Source organism: Dromiciops gliroides, chromosome 5 (assembly GCF_019393635.1).
Source record: "Dromiciops gliroides isolate mDroGli1 chromosome 5, mDroGli1.pri, whole genome shotgun sequence".
In the NCBI taxonomy this organism is placed as follows: Eukaryota; Metazoa; Chordata; class Mammalia; order Microbiotheria; family Microbiotheriidae; genus Dromiciops; species Dromiciops gliroides.
Genome location: NC_057865.1, coordinates 40580784 through 40603022, shown reverse-complemented (window position 1 = coordinate 40603022; position 22239 = coordinate 40580784). Strand labels below are relative to the sequence as shown.

General features: G+C 38.5%; 2 protein-coding genes across 2 annotated transcripts; one reads left to right on the top strand and one right to left on the bottom strand.

The window, feature by feature from the left end:
- The first annotated feature begins 2806 nt into the window (after positions 1-2806).
- Positions 2807-3248, top strand: LOC122728690 (60S ribosomal protein L34-like). The gene has a single exon (XM_043967492.1). The coding sequence runs from the start codon at positions 2901-2903 to the stop codon at positions 3246-3248; it is 348 nt and encodes a 115-aa protein (XP_043823427.1). The 5' UTR covers positions 2807-2900.
- Positions 3249-8345: 5097 nt separating this feature from the next.
- UBA5 (ubiquitin like modifier activating enzyme 5) lies at positions 8346-22156 on the bottom strand. The gene is made up of 12 exons (XM_043968222.1): positions 21787-22156; positions 19384-19429; positions 19190-19279; positions 18309-18418; positions 17694-17780; positions 15230-15314; positions 13981-14085; positions 13667-13794; positions 11339-11474; positions 10926-11004; positions 9753-9859; positions 8346-9089 (listed from the first exon to the last, which is right to left on the bottom strand). Exons 1-12 carry the CDS (start codon positions 21975-21977, stop codon positions 9003-9005), a joined length of 1251 nt encoding a protein of 416 aa, XP_043824157.1. The 5' UTR covers positions 21978-22156; the 3' UTR covers positions 8346-9002.
- Between the last annotated feature and the right edge of the window lie 83 nt (positions 22157-22239).

Genomic DNA, 22239 nt, shown 5'->3' with positions numbered 1-22239 from the left:
GATTGCTACCTCCCACCTCGAATGGCATTTTGTATTGTCATGTAAAGTTTTTGTTTTATCTTATGTCTGTTCTTTTTAATGTGTAACATGCCTTAATTGCAAAGGTGAAGATGACATAACTATATTCCACTTTTAAAATAAAAATCGAAAACTGTCTTCCTCATCTCCTGGTTTTTACTAGAATGCCAAATTATTTATCTGCCTTGCTGCTATCCTGAAGCAAGGTTCTGATGCTATCACACATGCTCAGTAAAATTCGGTCTCGGCAGCTAGGTGGTGCAGAGGATAGAGCACCGGCCCTGGAGTCAGGAGTACCTGAGTTCAAATCTGGCCTCAGACACTTAACACTTACTAGCTGTGTGACCCTGGGCAAGTCACTTAACCCCAATTGCCTCACTAAAAAAAAAAAAATCGGTGGCTCCCTATCACCTCTAGAATTAAAAACAAAAATTTCTGCTTAGCACTGGTAGAGCTCTTCAGTCTGCCACTAGCCTTTCTTTCTGGCATTGTTATAGATGATCCTTTGTTACACATGCTGGAGTCCAGCCATGCTGGCCTTGCTCTGTGTCACACAACAGTGCAGCCTTCCTACCTGTGCACAGGGTTCTGCTTCCCCACTTCTGCCTTTTACAAAATCCCTCATTTCCTTAAACACGCTCTGCAATAACAAGGCCTTTCCTGTTTCCTGCACCTGGCCGCTCCTCCCCACCCCAAACGACTTTTTGTACACGTCTCCTTTGAACAGAAGCTCCTTGAGGGCAGACTGTTGCATTCTGGTGTTTGTCCTTTTAGCACTTAGTACAGTGCCAGGCAAATGGGAAGTGCTTTATAAATGTTCCTTAGGGGGTCTTGACTCATCTAGGTATACTGCAGTGAGTGCTGGCTCCATTATGCAGCAGTTTATTTTGAAAAGAGAATTGTTTTTATTAGAGTTTTTGTAGTAAGCAAAATTATTTAATTAAAATGGTGAAATTGTAAATGCTTGAGAACTAGTTCTATTTGAGGAGCTAAATGAGCTGTCAGTCAAGCTTCTATTGACATATTTATCATTACCCATAACCCAAAAGGAACAAAGCAGGTTCTTCAAATATTCTAGAAGCCCTTTTAATGGGAGGTTCAGAAGCAAGATGCCACATGAGAGGTAATTCAGGGTAAACATCTTTTTTCTGAACCTCCCATTAAAAGAGTTTCTAGAATATTTGTAATCCTTCTGTTGTGACTGTCTATAAGTCCAGATGTTCTGTAGACCTTTTTAAAGAAAAAAATGATTCCGCTGTTAGAAAACATCCTTTTTCTTTGTGGTAATGGTGATGGTGGCAGCTAGGTGTCACAGTGGATAGAGCCCTAGGTCTGGAGTCAGGAAGACCTGAGTACGAATCCAGCCTTAGATACTGTGCGACCCTGGGCGAGAAGTCATTTAGCCTTATCTGCCTCAGTTTCCTCCTCCATCAAATGAGCCGGAGAAGGAAATGGCAAATCACTCCAGTATCTTTGCCAAGAAAACCCCAAAAGGGGTCCCGAAGAGTCAGATGTGACTAAACAACCTCCAAGGCCACAGACGGCATGTTGATGACAGAATACAAAAACATCCATTGTGTTGACATTATTAAGAATACAATTTAACAAGGACAAGTGCTTTCAAATTCTAAAAACTCAAATTCCACCAGTCCAAAATAGAGGAAGCTTGACCGAATGGTGATTTCTCTGAACAAGTTGCGGGCCTTCATGTCCTGTGGGTCAATAGAAGTCATCTGCACAACATGAAAAGTTGATACCATCAAAGGAGTAGCTGATGTGTGGGAGGGACAAGAGAAGTCTTAACACTGTACTGTCTGCTGATCAAACCACACGTGAAATTTCATATTCAGTTCTAGGTACCACATTTTAGGAAGGATATCAGTAAGTAAAAGAGCATCCAGGTCAACCGGAATGATCAGGGACCTTGAGATCATGAAGGACCAAGGTGCAATGGTGGGAAAAATATCAAAGTAGTTTTATATCCCTCTGCTCCAATCAGGAACCCCACAGGTATGTTTATAAAAGGAGTCATCGGTACCAAAATATACATAGCAGCACTGTTTGTTAACAGCAAAATGCTAGATAGAAACAGTGCCCAACAATCTCAGGGAAATGATGGAACAAGTTGCTCACCTGTTTTCCAGAGGAAGGTACTGTAGTGGTGTAATATGTGGGATAACAGGGAGGAATTTTTTGGGAAGTGACTGATTTTTGTCAAAACAGGTGGTATCAATTTAAAAAAAAAAAAGAACCCTAAAGTTCTGAGGCTTTTCTAGAGAACTGTAACTCAAATTCTTTTAGTGTTGGCCTAAATCTTGTAGTACCTATAAAACACATAGCTTTCTGCTTTTTTTTTTTTTTCAGGGCAATGAGGGTTAAGTGACTTGCCCAGGGTCACACAGCTAGTAAGTGTCAAGTGTCTGAGGCCGGATTTGAACTCAGGTACTCCTGAATCCAGGGCCGGTGCTTTATCCACTGCGCCACCTAGCTGCCCCACACATAGCTTTCTGAAATTGAAGGAAAACATGAAGTAAGAGAACCACTGAATTAATAAATAAAACTAGGAGTTGGTTTTAAGAAAAAAACAATAAATCATTGGTTAATGTGATCAAAAAGAGAGAAGAAACCAAATCATTAATATCAAAAATGAAAAGAGTGACTATAGCACTAATGGAGATGAAATCAAAGCAATTATAAGGAGTTAGCTCAATTATATGCCAATAAATTTAAGTGAAATGGGGAAAAAAACACTCAAAAAAATAAACTGCCTATATTAACAGAAAAGGAAATAAATAGTATAAACCTATTTTAGAAAAATATTAAACAGGCTATAAATAAGCTTCTTAAGAAAAAGGGGGGAACGGACTCGACAGAAATTAAACATGGTTCAGCATCTGACATATCGCCGTAGGTTGTCCTACAACACAGCTTCCAACAAAACTCAGGTGTCACGAACCCCAGGTAACAGAATTGTTTACCTTTATCCTAAGAAACTTGGAAAAGCACCAAAATCAGCCTGTGGTGTGTGCCTAGGAAGACTTCGAGGTGTTCGTGCAGTGAGACCTAAAGTTCTTATGAGGCTATCAAAGACCAAAAAGCATGTCAGCAGGGCTTATGGTGGCTCCATGTGTGCTAAATGTGTCTGTGACAAGATCAAGTGTGCTTTCCTGATTGAGGAACAGAAAATTGTTGTGAAGGTGTTGAAGGCACAGAGTCAAAAAAGTAAATAAAAAGGATATGGTTTTTTGAATAATAAAGAAAATTAAAATGTAAAAAAAAAAGGGGGGGCGCGGCTAGGTGGCGCAGTGGATAAAGCACTGGCCCTGGAGTCAGGAGTACCTGAGTTCAAATCTGACCTCAGACACTTGACACTTACTAGCTGTGTGACCCTGGGCAAGTCACTTAACCCCCATTGCCCCGCCAAAAATAAACAAACAAGAAAAAAGTATCAGCGCCAGATGGATTTACAAGTGAATTCTACCAAACATTAAAAGATCAAACAATTCAAATATTAAATAAATTAATTGGAATTAAAGGCAATGAAAGAGTCCTGCCAAACTCCTTTTATGAGACAAATATGGTCCTGATACCTAAACCAGGAAGAGCAAAAAACAGAGAAAAAAATTATAAACCAATTTCACTAATGAATATGGAGCAAAAAAATCCTTAATAAAATACTAGCCAGAGGTGGGGCAGCTAGGTGGCACAGTGGATAAAGCACTGGCCCTGGATTCAGGAGGACCTGAATTCAAATCCGGCCTCAGACACTTGACACTTACTAGCTGTGTGACCCTGGGCAAGTCATTTAACCCCCATTGCCCCGCAAAAAAAAAAAAATACTAGCTAGGAGAACACAATATATCATAAAGACAATACATCGTTACCAAATGGGATTTATACCAGGAATGCTGGGATGGTTTAACATAAGGAAAACTATTAACATAATTGATTATATCAATAACAAAGGTAAAAATCATATCAATAGATGCAGAAAAACTTTTGACAATATACAACACTTATTCCTTATTAAAAATGTTTGAAAGCATGGGTATAAATGGATTTTTCCTTAAAATGGTAAGAAATATCTACCTAAAAAAGCATCAACAAGCATTATTTGTAATGGGGATAAGCTAGAAGCCTTCCCAATATGATCAGGAGTCAGACAAGAATGTTCATTACCACCGTTATCCAATATTAGATAAGAGAGCATGGAATCATTTATCTGTCAGCTTTATGAACAAAGGAAGAATTTAGGACCAAAGAATAGAGTGCAAAAAAAATTTTTTAATAGATCATTTTTATTATATAAAATTAAAAAGGTTTAGTACAAACAAAAGCAATATAACCAAGAATACAAAGGAAGCAGAAAACTGAGAAAGAATTTTTGAAACAAGTATCTCTCTGATAAAGGCCTCATTTCTCATTATATAGAGAACTGAGTCAAATGCAAATCATTCCTCAATTGATAAATGGTCAAAGGATATGAACAGGAAGTTTTCAGACAAAGAAATCAAAGCTATCTATAATCATATGAAAAAATGTTCTAGATCACTAATGATCAGAGAAATGCAAATTAAAACAACTCTGAATGGCAAATATAACAAAAAAGGGAAACATTGGATGTTGGAGGGGATATGGGAAAACTGGGATGCTAACCCACTGTTGTGGAGTTGTGAAAAGATCCAACCATTCTGGAGAGCGATTTGGAACTATGCCCAAAGGGCTATAGAATTGTGCGTACCCTTTGGTCCATCAATACCGCTGCTAGGGTTATATCCCAAAAACATCCCCAAAAAGAGGAGGGAAGAATACCCGTTTGTACAAAAACATTTATAGCAGCTCTTTTTGTGTTGGCTAAGAATTGGAAATCAAAGGAATGCCCATCAATTGGGGAATGGCTAAACAAGTTCTGGTATATGATAGTGATGGAATATTATTGTGCTATAAGAAATAAAAAGCAGGATGATTTTAGAAAGGCCTGGAAAGACTTGTATGAACTGATGTATAGTGAAATGAGTAGAACCATGAGAACATTGTGCACAGTGACAATATTGTTTGAAGAATTATGAATGACAACTATTTTTAGCAATAAAATGATCCCGGACTAATGATAAAGCATACTATCTACCTCCAAAGAAAGAACTAATTGATTGAACACAGACTTTCATTTTTTTCTTTTATTCAAGTTTTCTTAGACAAAATGACTAATATGGTCATGTTTTACATAATTGCACATTTATAGCCCACATCTGATTGCTTACCACCTCAGGGACAGTTGAGGGAAAGGAGAAGAGGGATAAAATTTAGAATTCAAAATTATAAATAAAAATATTTATTATAAAAAATATTGTATTATAAATGCTAGCAATAACAATAAGAGAAGACAAAGAAATTGAAGGACTCCGAATGGGCAATGAGGTAATAAAATTACCCCCTAGTGCCGACAATGTGATATACCTGGAAAAACCTAAAGATGTAATCAAAGCTATACATAGTCATATGAAAAAATGCTCTGAATCATTATTGATTAGAGAAATGCACATTAAAACAACTCTGAGGTATAATCTCACAACTATCAGATTGACTAAAATGACAGAAGGGAAAAATGATAAATGTTGGAAGGGACATGGAAAAACTGGGACACTAATACACTGTTGGTAGAACTGTGAATTGATTCAACAATTTTTGAAAGCAATCTGGAATCATGGCCAGAGTTATAAAACCGTGCATCCCCTATGACCCAGCAATACCACTACTCTGTTTCCCAAGGTGGTAAGGAAAAAAGAAAAATAACTTATGTGTCTTAAAATATTTATAGCAGCTCTCTTTGTACAAAAAGCTGGAAATTGAGAAGATGTCCATCAATTGGGGGATGGCTAAACTGTGGTATATGATTCTGATGGAATACTACTGCACTATAATGGTTTTAGAAAAACATGGAATGGGGGCAGCTAGGTGACACAGTGGATAGAGCACTGGCCCTGGATTCAGGAGGACCTGAGTTCAAATCCAGCCTCAGACACTTGACACTTACTAGCTGTGTGACCCTGGGCAAGTCACTTAACCCCCATTGCCCCGCAAAAAGGGAAAAAAAAAAAAAGAAAAACACGGAATGGTGCAGCTAGGTGGCACACTAGATAAAGCATGGGCCCTGGATTCAGGGAGACCTGAGTTCAAATCCAGCCTCTGAAGGAAGCACAGAAAAGCAGGGTAGTTTTGAAAACTATCTGTAGCATTTATTACAGTTTTTCCAAAAAAAAGTCAACAGTGTGAAATGGAGACTCGTGGTTTCTTACTGAATCCTTTTTCTGTTTTACTATGAACATAGAAATGTTTCTGTCTTTTTGTATGTAAGTTCAAAATGAATAAATTTTTTTTTCCAAACCTCCCATTTTAACATTATTTCATCTCAAATCTAATATTGATTGCTCTGTCTTTTGCCAATACAAAGAAGGGCAGCCTGAGTGAGAGGGATACTCAGCGGCAGAACTGGCTACCTTCTACTTTATTTCAAACTAAAGATCATGGTTTCTCATTAGGATAGAATGAGCTAAAAAAGATACAACTGAATTGAAATTTAGAGCACCGGCCCTCCATGTCATGGATAACCTATTATAACCTAGCATTTGTTGTGCACGTGTACATTAAACATATATGTTTTCTAAATATGTATGTGTGCATATATTATCTGAATTGTATATGGATACATATACATGAAGCCCATTATTTCATACATATGAAAAAAGCTAGGAAGGGGCACAAATTATGGAAGTGCTTCAACTTTATTTCCTACAATTTAGCGGATCAGTGATTAAGATTGATATTCAAGAGACACAAGGTTTAGTATTTAATATTCAAATAGTTTTGATTTTATGATTATTGCAAATTATATTCCATATTATCTGTATTTGTTGATTGTGAGCTTTTAAATTAAAAAAAGGCACATTTACAACATACTGGAAAATGATGATGGGGAAAGTCAGTTTCAATGCTTAAGATTCTTTTTAAAAAAGAGACAGTATGGTTCCTCAGTTGTTATGTCTAACCAATCTTTGAATAAACTGTAATGATGCATTAACTCTTTTTCTTAATTTGCAGAAACTTTATGCAATAAACAACTGAGAGGCAGTATGGTGAAGTAAGGAAGACCTGGGTTCAAAGCCTGCTTTAGACACATTATCAGCAGTGTGACAGGGAACAAATCTTATCCTCTCAGTTCTCACACACAGCTAAGACTGATTTACAGATCAGATGCCCATCTTCATTGGTGGAAGGAAGCTTCCATACTGAGAAATCCTTCCAGGAATGAAATCACAATGCCACACAAAAAGCATTAAGAAAGTGTATATTCAACATTGTTAATTATTTTTCCACTGTCAGAACACATGTATCAGATCAGAGTTCCTCTTTTAAAAACAAGTAAGTAAAACCTTACGATGGCAATGTAGTCATTTCCAAGGAAATAAACATTTCACAGAGGTTGATTCTCACAAAATTCCTATGAACTACAGGAGACTGCAATAAGCTGAGGTACAGAATTGAAGTACCCCAGAAAACAAAGCTACAGTGTCCCAGTTTTCCTCCCTTCACTATTAAATGATGATAATCACCAATACAGCCTTGGAAAATCAGAAGACAGTCACATTACATGAGGTTTATCTTTTTTGCAAATTTTACTGAGGTGTTTAAGCTTTTTCTACTTTATTCATATAAAGTCCTTACTTAGTAAATTATCAGCATCTTCTTTCACTAGAGTTCAAAGACGGCTATGGTCTTCAAAGCAAAAAAAAGTGGAAAATATTACTTTCATTAGAGCATTAGAAGGAAAACTATATTTTTAAAACGTGATTGCAAAGGAAACAATACAGCAAAAGTACATGAATAACTTATAACTATGTCATTTGTTTAAAAAACAAAACACATTTCTTTCAACCAGGCCGTTACTGGTCTGTTTCATCTATGTATGCTACACCATTAAAAAGAGACATTTGTGAATAGGACTGTTGTAATGGGGAAAAACAGGAAGCTATTTCCAGTTGAGCATCCCTCTCAGTCTGATCCCAACAAAAGGGCTTTTTTCTCTAAGCTGTGTAAGTCTGAAACGTCAATTTTCAACTCATCCAGGAAAGATTGGAATCTAAGATAATTAAGTCACAATGCCCAAATAAAAAGCTAATTTAACATTAGGGGCCACGCAGTGATTATCAAGGGCTTCTTTTTCCTAGTATCTACATAATCTTAGATACCTAGATAAAAGTGAAACATTAAACTATCTAGATACCTAGATAAAAGTAAGATATTAAACTAAGTTGAAAAATATTCAGAAGGCTGGTAAATGTAAATTTAATCAGAATAACCAATCATCTTGAAAGAGTACATCCAGGATATGATAAAGCATCAGCTTGTATGGTTTACCTTCTTAGTGACCAAATATTCGTGTCCCATCAGACGTAACTTTAAACATTGATTTCACTGATCACTACCTTTACTTCAACATCATATACTAATATTTTTAAAGTTTACAAAATGTATTTTCAATTTCAGTATTGTAGCATGTATGCTATCAAGGTACAGCAAAGACAACTCCTTAATCTGAACCGTAATTGGCCTCCAAATCCCAATGGAGTCAAAGGGTTTCTGGGCACAACTAATCTGGTTCCACAGCTTCTATTATAGAGGGTGACACTTATTTGCACTGACCTTCTTATTTGGAGCCTAAAGCCTTCTATCTCAGTGGCTAGACCTGAGGACATATCACAGCCTCTTACAGTTTCTTCTTCATAGTCTGAGGACTCTTCAGGTGAATAAAAGAAATCAAATCAAGGTACTCTTAATTTCCAAGAGTAAGACACAGTACCAATAAAGACCACATATCAAATGACACCACCTTACGCTTTACTAACAGTGCAGGAATTCTCGACTCTTTGAAAGTTTATTTCTTCAGTTTCTCCAGAAGGGAAAAGATGAAACAAGATGGCTCCTGGCTACATGTTCTTCATCTTGGCCATAAGTTCTTCCAAACTTTCCCCAGAATCTTCCACTGACTCACCCCCAGGCAAAGGATCTTCTGCCTGTTACCAGATGAAAAAAAAACTTAATGAAAACATCACACATTTCTTGCTTTCAGGAATACATGACCATCAGTTCTCACCTCAAATTATTTAAACCCCACTGACTAAAAAAATACCTGACTTTTAAAGGAGTTACCAAAAAAAACCCCAAATTCCATTACTGTCCCATCAATCTTCTGAATTACAAAATTCAGAAATCTTAAATGGTTCACCAGTTAAAACATCAGTAGTAAACAAAAACAATCACTTATTTTAATTTATTAGATAATACTTGATATAAAGGAAACATACAAAATCATTTCTCAAAATCGATAAAATGTAAAATATACTACATATAGAACAAAGCTATTTAAACCAGTATTAACAACTCCTACCTCTCAATGAATATAGCCAAAAAAGTGTTAAGGAGATTTTTTTTTTTAGTGTGAAAGATTATTAGAAAGCAAAAACATGTCTTTTGACAGATAAAAGTTTCACATGCTTGCAGATTTTTAAAAAATATTTATTTCTTTTTTTAAATGTTCAGTTTCAAATTCTCTCCCTCCCTTTACTCCCTCCCCCACCCACTGAGATGACAAGAAAAACTATACATGCAAAACATTTCCACATGATGTTTGTTGTTGTGACTTTATTTCCTAAATCATGCTCATTTTTTAGAAGTACCTTTTTTGGAACTGTGTATGCCACTGTAATTCCTTTAGGCAAGTCAGGAACAGGACCAGAAGCATCTTTTAGCTCCTCTTCTGAAATCTCAGATACTAACTCGATACCTGGAGAATTAAATTTAATTCTAGATTTCTAAGTAGCTTGGAAAAGTAGGGATTAGTTTAGCACTCCTACAATCCTAAAAGGTTTATGCGAGGTGTGAGTGAGATTTTCCCCACCCCTTAGATATAACTGATTTAATTAAATAATCAGTTTATAGACTACAAACTGTGATTTAACATGTTTATGTATTCTTCAGTAGCTTAAGCAAATAATCATGGAATAAGACAGATACTGGTAGAGTTAATACAAATGCTATATTGTAAACTGGTCTGGAAACCACATAACTGATATCCATCAACTCAATTCCAATTGTGGTTAGGTGTCTACCAATCAGCTTAAAGGTAAAATGCCAAAAAGAGTAATTTCTGAGCTGAAAGGGACCACTCAGAGTAAGAGAAAGGTTGGAATATTAGTATGGTGCACAGTCAGAAAGTCAGACATTGGCAATCAACTCAGTGGAATGCCATCAGATTGTCATCATTTATGGTGGCAAAATGAATCCAATGGCCTAGCCAACTGAATGATGAAAAACTGATTTGTTTCTTTCTCTCTACTTCATACTCATTATACATGGACCACTTGGATTGTGTTAAAATTGTGGGAGGAGCTTATTGTGTATAAATACCCTTAGATCCTGAGGCTTGGGTCTTTGGGTCCTAGACCTGAAACTGGCTTTATTGTAAGACAGGATCCCTCTCTCAATGAACCTGTTTTCCTTGGCTTGAAGACTTTGGTTTGTCTTCATCTAACCCTGCGACTTAGACATTTTTGCAATGAAGATCCTTGTTGGGGCAGCTAGGTGGTGAAATGGATAGAGCACCGGCCCTGGATTCAGGAGGATCTGAGTTCAAATCCAGCCTCAAACGCTTAACACTTACTAACTGTGTGACCCTGGGCAAGTCACTTAACCCCAATTGCCTCACCAAAAAAATCAATAAAAATGGAATGGTCACTCAGAAGTGATAGTGAGTTCCTCATCACAAGTAGGTTTAAATAAATAAATAAAGATCCTTATTATGGATGGTGTTAGGGTTGCTGCTGCTGTTCAGTTCCTAATTGAACACCTACCCCAATCATTGTCCTCATGCAGGATTTCTTCCTCTTGATGTTCAACAACCTCTTGTTTGGGTAGAGCTGCAACTTTTTTCTGCAGAAATTAAATATCAATATATTTCTGAGATCATCAAACATGAACTCTAGAACTAAAGAGTTTTAAATTCTGTCACAGAAACTGATCAGCTTACACAGGCTTCTTTACAAAAAAGGTTTAAAAGCCACTAAAACAATTTTAACAAAAATGTGACATGAATGTGATTAACTTCATTTGATTTTTTAAAAATTGCTTTCACTCAATGGCAAACTCTTCTTTCCTCCCGGGATTCCAAACCTAAATAAGCCCTTGGTTTATCATAAGTTTAAAGCATTCATTCCATTCCTATGAATAAATGCCCCTCTAATAATCCTAAGGAACAAAAGCTTACCTTGTATTCTTCCTGTTGTTTCCTGCAGTTTCTGTCATCACACTGAGGATTTGGCTTCATGGACATAGTAGGAAAGAAATCTTGCATTGCATTATAACCCAGGTAAAAACTCACAGTCCCAAAATTTAACAGAAACCTAATTTTTGAAATTAGAAAATTAGAAAAATTAGAAATTTGAAAAAAAAATACAGCTGGGTTGAAAAAAGGCTAAGCATGCATACACATATACACATTCTGACTAGGCTGAGTTCATAGGAACCTAAATCTCGAGTCCCAGGGAGGATAAGAGGTCTCTAACAACAAAATTTATAACTATGAGTTTGAAAACATTAACTTTTCAAGCATTCATTCAGACATAATAGACTGGCAAAGTTACAAATTATTCTTGTATATTAATTAAAGCAGATTATTAAAGTTTTCATACAGGAAATAATTCACCTTAGTGTATTAGCATGATGAAATAGCAAATTGTTTAAATTATACTCAAGGCATTATTTTTACACCATAAACAGATCTGTGACTTCAATGGTGGAAAAATTTAGTCATGAAAAATTTCCCTTACCAATGAAAACTGGCACAATGGCACATCCTCTCAGCCCTAGAGGACCATAGTTTGGGGTACTGGAGAGTCCCATCTAATAGTTCATGCTGTCATAGCCAAAGTAGTTTTTTAATATATATAAAATGTAAAAGGACTTAGGTAAAGAAGAAAACTAACAGGGTGGGGGAAAGCCACAAAACATTGAATGGCCCCCGACTGCAGTGAGCAGGCACAGCACAAAAACAGCATAGCCCAGAATGGGGCATATTTTGGATCTATCTTAATAGAAATTTAAGGTCCCAGGAAGAGGGCCAACAGCAATGCCCTGTGAAGTGAAGTGTCTCCTTAAGCTGGAGCCGGACACAATTCTTTTTTAAAAGCAACAGGAGGGAACTTGGAAGGAAACTTCAACAATGAAACAGTCCCCTTTCTGGCCTGACCTAGAATGTTAAAATAAGTTGACAACTCAATGCTTAATGCCTAAAGAAAGAACTTGGCGTGTCATTAAGCTATGAGGTTCATCTAATACTAGGAAACAGCAGAAGAAGGCAGGGACTCTTTAGCAGAGTAAAGAGTAAGTCCCAAAGGTATGCAATGAAACCTTTCAGAGCCTAAGTAGACAAAGACTTTCTAATGCCAAACTACCAGCGGCTTCAGGGCCCTTTAAACATGCAAGTCCCTTCAGGAAAATACACTGCTTAAATTTTCCAAAGGGCTCTGGATGGTTACTACTTTAAGCATCTTTTCTGATACCTCTTAGCCAGAGGCAACTAAACATTTTTTCTGCTTTTTGTGATCATTCAGGGTCATGTTATGTGCACCAGCTATTCCATATTTTTACTGAGGCATAAAGGGCTATGTGCTCCTAGCCTCAAAGCCTCAGGTGCTGTTCTGGATCACAGTGTATGGCATGTTTCTATTTTTTCTGGCTTGCTTCCTTTAGTCTGTTATTACTAGCAGCACACCGGTTGCTGCAATTCTTCCAAAAATTGGTACTTCTAATTTATTGTGGGCTTAGGAGTCCTGAAATCCACTACTAATAGAATTATGTGTAAAATAAAGAACAAAGGAGCTCTGAGCAGGGCCTGAAAAATCTGATCACAAGTAAAGCACATGTGCCTTATGAACTCTGTGACCAATTACTGCTCAGAAACCCTGATGGCTTATTTCTTGGTCCTTGGCTAAGTTTTGCTGTCAAAAAGTAAAGGCCTTGGGGCAGCTAGGTGGCACAGTGGATAGAGCACTGGCCCTGGAGTCAGGAGTACCTGAGTTCAGATCTGGCCTCAGACACCTAACACTAGCTGTGTGACCCAGGGCAAGTCACTTAACCCCAACTGCCTCACTAAAAGAAAAAAAAGAAGAAAAAAAAAGAAAAAGTAAAGGCCTTACCATAATTAATAGTTTATTTTAAAAATAATTCTTATTTAAGGAAAATTGGGATACCTAGTCACACTTAAAGAAGTAAATCAGGGGGCAGCTAGGTGGCACAGTGGATAAAGCACTGGTCCTGGATTCAGGAGGACCTGACTTCAAATGTGCCCTCAGACACTTGACAAGTAAATGAGAGCTGTGTGACCCTGGGTAAGTCACTTAACCCTCATTGCCCCGCAAAAAAAAAAGTAAATCAGTGGTCCATAAAGACCCCAATGTCCAAAAGGTACTCCAAACTATAGACTTAAGAAAACCAGTCTCCAGATGATTTTCCCATCCAGTTCAACTTTTCATAGATACTACTTTTATACTATATATACACAGGACAATTAAGACATTTTTTTTCTAGCACTCACTTTAACACATTTTGTACAAGAATTCCAGCTACCACTCCCATAGTAGTGGGAAGACTAGCCGCACAAACTCCTTCTCTTTTCAGTGTCTTTTCATCGATATTTGCAGCAACTACCAGTGGAGGAGCACACTTTAAGGAAAAGGAAAACAAAAAAGTTAAGTTTATTTTAAAGGAATAAAAAAAGTAAAAGAGATGCCCAAAGAGAAAAACATAAACTTAGGGTTATAATTTCACTCCCATCTCTCTCCAGTTTAAATTTTACATTTTAAAAATTCTGGAACCAAAAAATGGACACCAAACAACAGTAGTACATACCGCAAAACAAGCAGATTCCCCAGGAATGATAAGTTGTATGTGCCCTGAGACCGCATTTTCACTAACCCCAGATTCCATCCATGTTTGCCCAAGTTCATTACAAGCCTAAGTAGAATGAAGTCACAGCTGTGAATAAAAGGCTAGAATTTACCACATATGTTGTTTCATGAAAAATGAGGATCTATATACACATGCCATAGATATACATATTTAAAATTAATTCAATTTGTATCATAATAGAAGCAAAAAAATTATGATTTGGATTGATTACTAGATTTGGTTTTTCCTCTCTATTAAAAATATTAGTATAGAGCAAAATCTGGTTTACTGAATTATCAACACTTCTGAAATTATCAGTACATGTAAAAATCCTTTCCAAAAGAATCCTAACAGCAATTAAGAAAATGATAATGTACTTTGATAAGGAAAAAAATACTCTACTAATTCAACAGAAATGTTTACATGATATTAAGAAACACCATCAGGGGCAGCTAGGTGGCGCAGTGGATAGAGCACCGGCCCTGGAGTCAGGAGTTCCTGAGTTCAAATCTGGCCTCAGCCACTTAACATTTACTAGCTGTGTGACCCTGGGCAAGTCACTTAACCCCAATTGCCTCACTAAAAAAAAAAGAAAAGAAACACCATCTTCATAGCATTTTACACATTTTAATATGTCAAGAAAATTCAAATACAAATAAGTACTACTGTAAAACAGCTCTATCAAAATATCTTTTAAAAATAATACAACTGAAATATATTTTAAAGTTTTGCAGATTTGCAGTTGATTTGCAGTAGATTTGCCCTTGAATGTGTAACCATCTTTTTGTAGTGTACTATGTTATATGGAAATCCTTGTTTTATTCCATACACTGAAAAAAAAAAAAATAATACATCTGAGAAGTATGTGTGTGGATGCACAATTGCACACATGCATGCATGGACACGTACACATACACACACCCTTCTCAGAAACAAGGAGTCTTCGACTGCATTGGATATTTTTGCTTGAGCTATAAAGTACTATTGCTGAATGTGCTATATATAGCCAAAAGCTACAAAAATATCCATAGATGTGAGTATTTGAAAAAAATTTCAAAAATAATCTAATAAATCAGTTTAGAGATAAAAATTTTAGAACACTTCAGATTTAGGGCTCATAAAAATCATTTATTGCTCAGATGAGAATTAAGACATATTAAATCTAATACATGCATTATCATATCTTACATAGACAAAATAAAGTACTCACTGTATTAATTGCCATTCGAGCTTCAAAGTTGTCCACACAGCTCAGAACTAGGTCAACAGGTTTCCCACTTTCCAAGCCACCATTACTAATCAAAAGAAAAAAATAAGAAAAAATATTTTGAACTGGATATAGAATGCAACATTCTGATAGACACCATATACATAGAGGGCATTTGTTCATAAAATTTGCAATTTCTTCAGCAGAGACAATTATTCATATTTCATTAAGTTGAAGGTAATAAAATATTAAGTCTTTTTGGCGGGGGGGGGGGGGGGGGGGGGGGGGCGCGCCAGGGCAATGAGGGACACAGACTGTAAGTGTCAAGTGTCTGAGGCCAAATTTGAACTCAGGTCCTCCTGAATCCAGGGCTGGTGCTTTATCTACTGCACCATAGCTGCCCCCAATATTAAGTCTTTTAACATGTTCTTACCTTGTCTTCTTCTATGTAAATTTAGCTATACATTTCCAAATGGTTTTTTCTCCATCCTTACCCTTCTCGACCTTTCTGCAGCATCTGACCCTAGAGATCACCTTCTCTTCCTGTCCTCTCTCTCTCTCCTGTTCTCCTATCCATCCAACCATTCCTCTCAGGCTCCTCTGCTGTTTCCTCTTCCGTGCCACACCAGCTAACCAAGGCTCTGTGCTGGGGCCCTTCTCCTTTCACTCTATACCAACCATATATTGTGTAGTAGCCCACAATACTCCTAAGTAGGCCCAAACCAGAATAAACTGTATCAGAAATATATTTTTAAAAATCAATAAAATACAACATAGATAATTATCATTTGTGGTTTTCTAAGGGAAACATCTCCATGTAGCTTTGACCCAGTGCTCTACATTATGTCACCCAGTGATCTCATCTGCTTCTATGGGTTCAATTATCATCTCTAAAGATCTCTATATCCAGCCTGAGCTAGTCATGAATTTCCAATTTCTTCTTAAACATCTCAGACTGGAGGTCACCGAGCCATCTCAAAATCAACATACCCCAAACAGAACTCATTGCCTATTTCCCCAAACACTGCCTCCCTTCTAAACTCCAATATCCCTGTCAAGGGCAACACCCAGGTTTACAAGCTCGGTGCCAACATTCACCCACCATGCCCAATCGATGGCTAAATCCTGTTTCTGCCTTCCTAACACCTCCTCCACTCCTACACCACAACCCTTGTTCATGCCTCTTCACCTCAAGGCTCAATTCCTGAAGAAGCTTCTCACTGGTCTGTCTCAGGTCTCTCCCTCTGCTCCAACTCATGCTCCTCTCAGGTGCCCAAGTGATTTTTCTAAGGCACAGGCCTAGCCACCACCAACCCTCCAGTCACAGTGGCTCCCTATTCCCTCAGGATCAAATATAAACTCCTGTTTGGCACTGAAAGGTCTTCCTAACCCAGCCCCTCCCAACCTTACCAATATTTAGACCTGGCTCCCCTCCCCACACTCTACAATCCAGCTACAATGGCTGACTTGCAATTCCCCTAACACAACAATACTTCATCTCCCACACATCCAGGTCTTTGCAGTGGCTGCCCCATTGCCTGAAATGTTCCACCTCCTCATCTCTACCTCAGTTTCTCTGGCTTCCTTCAAAGATCAGCTTTAGGCCTACCTTCCCAGGGCCCCTAATTCCTAGTCCCCTCCTCTCCTTTGTATCTTGTAGGTATCTAGTTACTGACTAGGGACATAGTAGGTCCCAATCTCTTTAATTATAGACTGCCCCTTGAGGACAAAGATTGTTTTTCTCTCTACATACTCTAGTGCTGACACATAGCAAGCACTTACTGCTAATTGTTAACTGACTGAAATTACTCAATACTTTTCACTGCACAGCACTTTCTAGCTGAAAAGCATTTTTACATACATGCTTTCATTTGAACCTCACAAAACGTTGTGAGAGAAGCAGGAATTACTTTCTGCATTCTACATATGAGAAAAGTCAGTTTCAGAGAGGATAAGGGACCACTATCCCAATAGTCCTGGTAAGAGACAGAACGAGGATTACAACAAACCCACTTTCCTGTGTCCTTCTTTCTCTCAAAATGGAAAAGAGTTTTTTAGCATTATCCCGCAACATAAACAGATACACACAAACACACTTGTCAAATGAGAATATAACCCAGACTATGGCGAATCTTTAAGCACCAGAAAATACTATAATTAAAACTAAATACACTTAGTAGACTCTTGTCATAGCATATTATAATGTTCCATGTTATAGCTTTAAAAAATAATTTCTGAATGTAACTACAAACAAGAACTTAAACAGGCGATACATGAATTGGATCTTTCTTTTAAGGATCTTTGTAAGACAGGCCAAAAATTATGCAAGCTTTTTTAAAAAACGCATATTATTTATTGAGATCCTATCTGACTATAAATAACTCAAAAGAAGGTATTTTGAGAGCAAGCACAAAACTAAATTAAGGGGGAAGCATCAATAGAACATTTCTAAATAAGCATATTTTACCTTATTCTATCCATGAAATGTTGAAAGTTGTCCACTGTGGTGATATTATAATTATATACTTCAAAGTGAACATCAGGATTAATATTCCTTAAGGAGACAAAAGGGAAATAATTACAATAAAACTGGTAGGGGCAGAGAACAAAATAACAATTAAAAGAAAAAGAACAAGAGTCAGAAGAACTTCAGAACATTTTGTACTAATTCAGAATTGTAATTGTTTACTTAGAGTCATCTTAAAAAAAGAATCATTCTTGCTATTTTCCTTTTCTCTCTCACCTCAGATAGTGGTTAAAGTGAAAAATAGAGCTTGTAAAGGTTTTTTTTAAAAAGACAAACTTCAAAACTAGGATCAACTCATATGGCAGGAGTGAGGCCTCCCTTTCAGTCTGCAGAAAAGTTTATTAAACAATGCTGCTAATTCAATGAAACTCTGCAAGGACATCCTGGGTATCTACTGAACTTGTTAAGAAGCAGCAACACCTGCTGAATATGAGTCAAACTACAGTCTGACTCAAATAAAATACTAGAGCTCCACCTAGACAGCAGGTGAACTTTTTATGCAAGACACTGTAAGGAGTCACTTAATAATGGATATTTAATCTCTATTCCACTGACCGTAAAGTATGCTCTGCTGCTTGAACTTTGCTTAATCCTGCTTGATGGGGCTGGAAGAAAAGTCTGTTCATGTTGGCCAGTTCCACTTTGTCGTAATCAAATAGTAACAACTAGAGATAATAAATAATATTTTTATGAATAACACCTCACTGGTAATTCAAATACTAAAGCAATTCATAAGGTTAAAAAAACCACTAAGTTTCATGAGATGTAAACAACAGAAATGACTATCAGTTCTCACTCAAAAAGCATTTATTGGCCCATTTTGTGTAAGATATTGTAGATACAAACAAACAAACAGATATTGTAGGTAAAAACAAAACAAACGTTTCAACCCCAAATAATGGCACTAAAAAGACAAATCAAGAAACACAAAGAAAATTGGTTCAAAATTCATTGCAAGTCCATAAGAATTTTCAGCAGGACTTTGTCACAAGTGCAATCAGTTTTATACTGGAGGCCTTTTCTATTATGTGTACCACTTAGTCCTCTCAGGAAGTAAGAACATAACGACCAAGTTCTAACAAAGAGCTCTACTTTATTTAGAGGACACTGGTCAAAAATAGTAATCCTTGGTGGCCAATCTTGTGATGATGAGTATTTCACTATACTAACACAGAGAAGCAGATAGCTTCACTGGACCTGCTCAATTTTTACACTGTACTGGCAGAGCATCTGAAAACAAAGGCTCACTTCATACCACAATCTAACATTAGACTAGAACTTGAATATGTTTATTTCAATAGCTTCAACTTATTTCAAGTACAGGGGGTACACGTATGCATGTGTATGTTACGTGTAAATAACATAATACGGCCAGTACCTGTGTTCCTCCAGGAGTAAATGGTTCATCAAATGATAGACAGAAAAGTGTCTTTTACCTTACCAATGCCACATCTTGTTAGCATTTCAGCAGTTACACTACCAACTCCACCGACACCAACGATTGCTACAGCAAAGGTTCGGATTTTCTGTGGAAAGCACAGTAAAAATACTCTAATTGATAAACTTCATAAAAGTTGCCAAAAATTATTTTGGAGTTGAAATCCTCAAAAATGTCAAATAAATACCATACCTCATAATCCTTTACAATTCCCATTCGTTTCAATGCCATCAGACGACTTAAAAAGAAAAAGAAAAAAGGTTTTAAAAATTATCAAAAACGTTTTAAACATTTTAGGTTTTTTTGCATAGTACTAGGTGCTAGACACAGAAAACTAACAAGTCTGCAGGCTAGTCTTAACTGGGAAAGTAAAGACTACAGATGAACAGTCTTGAGTACTACTCTGGTGCCCAGAAAACATTTAAAAACAACAACAAAAAACACTAAACAGGATGTATGTCATGGGGAAAGTGTTGGGTGTGGAGTCAGGAGACCTTGGTTCAATTTTGAGCTTTACTAACTTTGTGATCTTGGGCAAGTCATGCTACCTACTCTGAGACTCAATTTCCTCATTGTTCAAACTAGAGGGTTGGACCTCTAGGTCTCTTGAAGTTCATTTCACCTCTAACCCTAAGGATTTAAAGCCAGGATAATCCTATGATCTCCACTAGAAGATGGAATATAACCCCCCCCCCCCACCCGCCACCCCCCACTAATGAGATCAAGCAGATTTTTATATCTGCCTTTTGCCCTCTTTAGGGCAAGAGGAAGTTACAAGTTCTGAATCTTTAGGTACAAAAGTGAATTTCATTTCATTACTCTTCTTCTATGTTTAATTTTTTTATCAAAGTTTTTAACACTTAGTAAGATGACCAAAATTACAAATCACAGTTAGTCAGGTCACAATGTCCTCCTTTTTCTGTACAGTCTGCACCTCCAGCTCTCTCCCATCTTCCCATTTGCAATTCACAAAGCCATTTTGGTCCAGAGGATGTAGGTTAGCCCTCAATGTAAAATATGGTCTTCTTAAGTTTTTGAGAGCAGGTCCTACATCTCATAGCTTTTCTGTACCCCTGAATTGCATAGCACAGGGCTGGAATTGTACACTAACACATACTACAAAGGTCTAATTTCAAAGAGAAGTCCTGGAGAGTAGCCTGAGGAGAATACAGATTTACTAATTTGCCAGCATCACAGAAGAGTCAGAGGCAAGATTTGAACTAGGCTTTTCTTTCTGTCCTTAAGGTACTAAGAAGTCAACCTATATGGGACTTGAACAACCAGGTCTTCCTGATTTAGAAGTAAAACAAAAATTGTAAGAAGCAGTCAGATTTGTGTTCTGAACTTTTTAGTGACAAAAGCGTTGCTAAAATTAAAGGGTTATTTTTTATATATATACAGAGAGGAACACAAGATTACAGTAAACGGAAACAAATTAAAAAGTTGTCATTTAAGGGGGGAGGTTCAGTCTTCAAAAAACTAAAGATTCATTTGAATGCTAATCATTAAATTATTTATTGAAGAAGCATGATATTGGGCTCTAATCTCAAAAGCTACCTTGAATACTCCTGGAAGGCAGTGGCTCTCAGTCTTATTTTTTTATCTTTTAGTCCCTGAGGATAGTACAAATAGTAGGCCATTAATAAATTGGTTGTTGATCAAGTGCAACTCTTCGTTTTACAGCAGGAGAGATGCAGGACTTGTCCAAGGTCCCACTGGGGATAAGAGGTAAGACGAGCACCCGGTGTGGTTTCCACTATCCAAAGTCACAAGAAGCCATTACTCCTTTTACTTCCTATCAAAGGCCCTAAAAACAGCATTCCACACCAAAACCCACTGTCAACAACTACTGTTGTTGGGAGGAGGTAAACCCTTGTCTTTTCTGTTCTGCCTAGCGTGGAGGCACTGCTCTGGCTTTTCTCTAAACTACGTTAGTCCATTTTAGAAAAGACCAAGCCTTCTCAGGGACAGTCTGAGACTGGGCTCAGAGAAGAAACAGTACTTGCAGATAAACTTCCCTGGGCAATGAATGGCAAGCAGACAAGAAGCCAAAAGAGGAGGGGAGCAATGCAAGGGGCAGGGACCGGGGAGGAGGGGAAGGCCTTTCGTGGCAGAGTTGATTCCAGTTAAATTAAAAAGGAAGAGCCAAATACGGGAACGTTCTCCGTGACTCCGTGTGTATAAGGGATACAATGTTGCCTGCCTTCTCCAAGTGCACAGAAGGGGCTGGAGGGAGGGAAAGAAGCTGACACAACATTCTAACGGATGAATGTTACAGGCGTACTCGGGGCTCAAGATGCCCCGCCAACTCTCCATCTGTGAGGACACCGACTTCGTCTCAGATCTGGGAAGCGCTTCCTGAGCTGGATCCTGGCCTGGGCGGGGGGAAGTTTGGGGGAAGGGGACCCTTGACCCTGGCTGGCCTTATGGACGTCGCGCGTTTGGGGTTTGAAAAGGGGGAAACACGCGGCCCGACCAGCCCTGCGGCTCTGCCTCCGCGGGCGCCTAAGGCCGGGGAAGAGCCCGGCACCGGCGGGTTCGGGTCCCGGCTCCGCCGCTGGCCAGCTGGGTGACCCGGGGCCGGCCCGGACTCACCTGTAGGGGTTGGAATCCACCACCTCGGGGCTCATCTTGTCGATGCGAGCCCGGCCTCCTCCGCCCCCTCCCACATCTCCCCCGGCGCAGCCCCCCGGGGTTCGCCGGCTCCGCTCCAGCGCCAGCTCCTGCTCCAGCTCCTGGATCCGCCGCCGCAGCCGCTCCGCCGTCTCAGCCGAGGAGGAAGCCATGGCCTGGGCCTGGTCCTGGGCCTCTGCCGCCCCTCGCCCGGGCCTCCGCTTCCCCCGCCGCCGCCGCCGCCCCACGCTGCTGCTCCGCGAGCCAGGACCTGCCGGCGGACACCAAAGTCGAGCCAGGGAGCGCCCACTCCGCGCCAGACAGACACGTCGCCTCAGTTCCCCGGGGCCGCTTCCGGTGTGCTACAGCCATCGCATTCCCTCGGCCACGCTTCCTTCCTGGCCCCACGCCTCTCCCTCCCCGGGCGCGATAGGC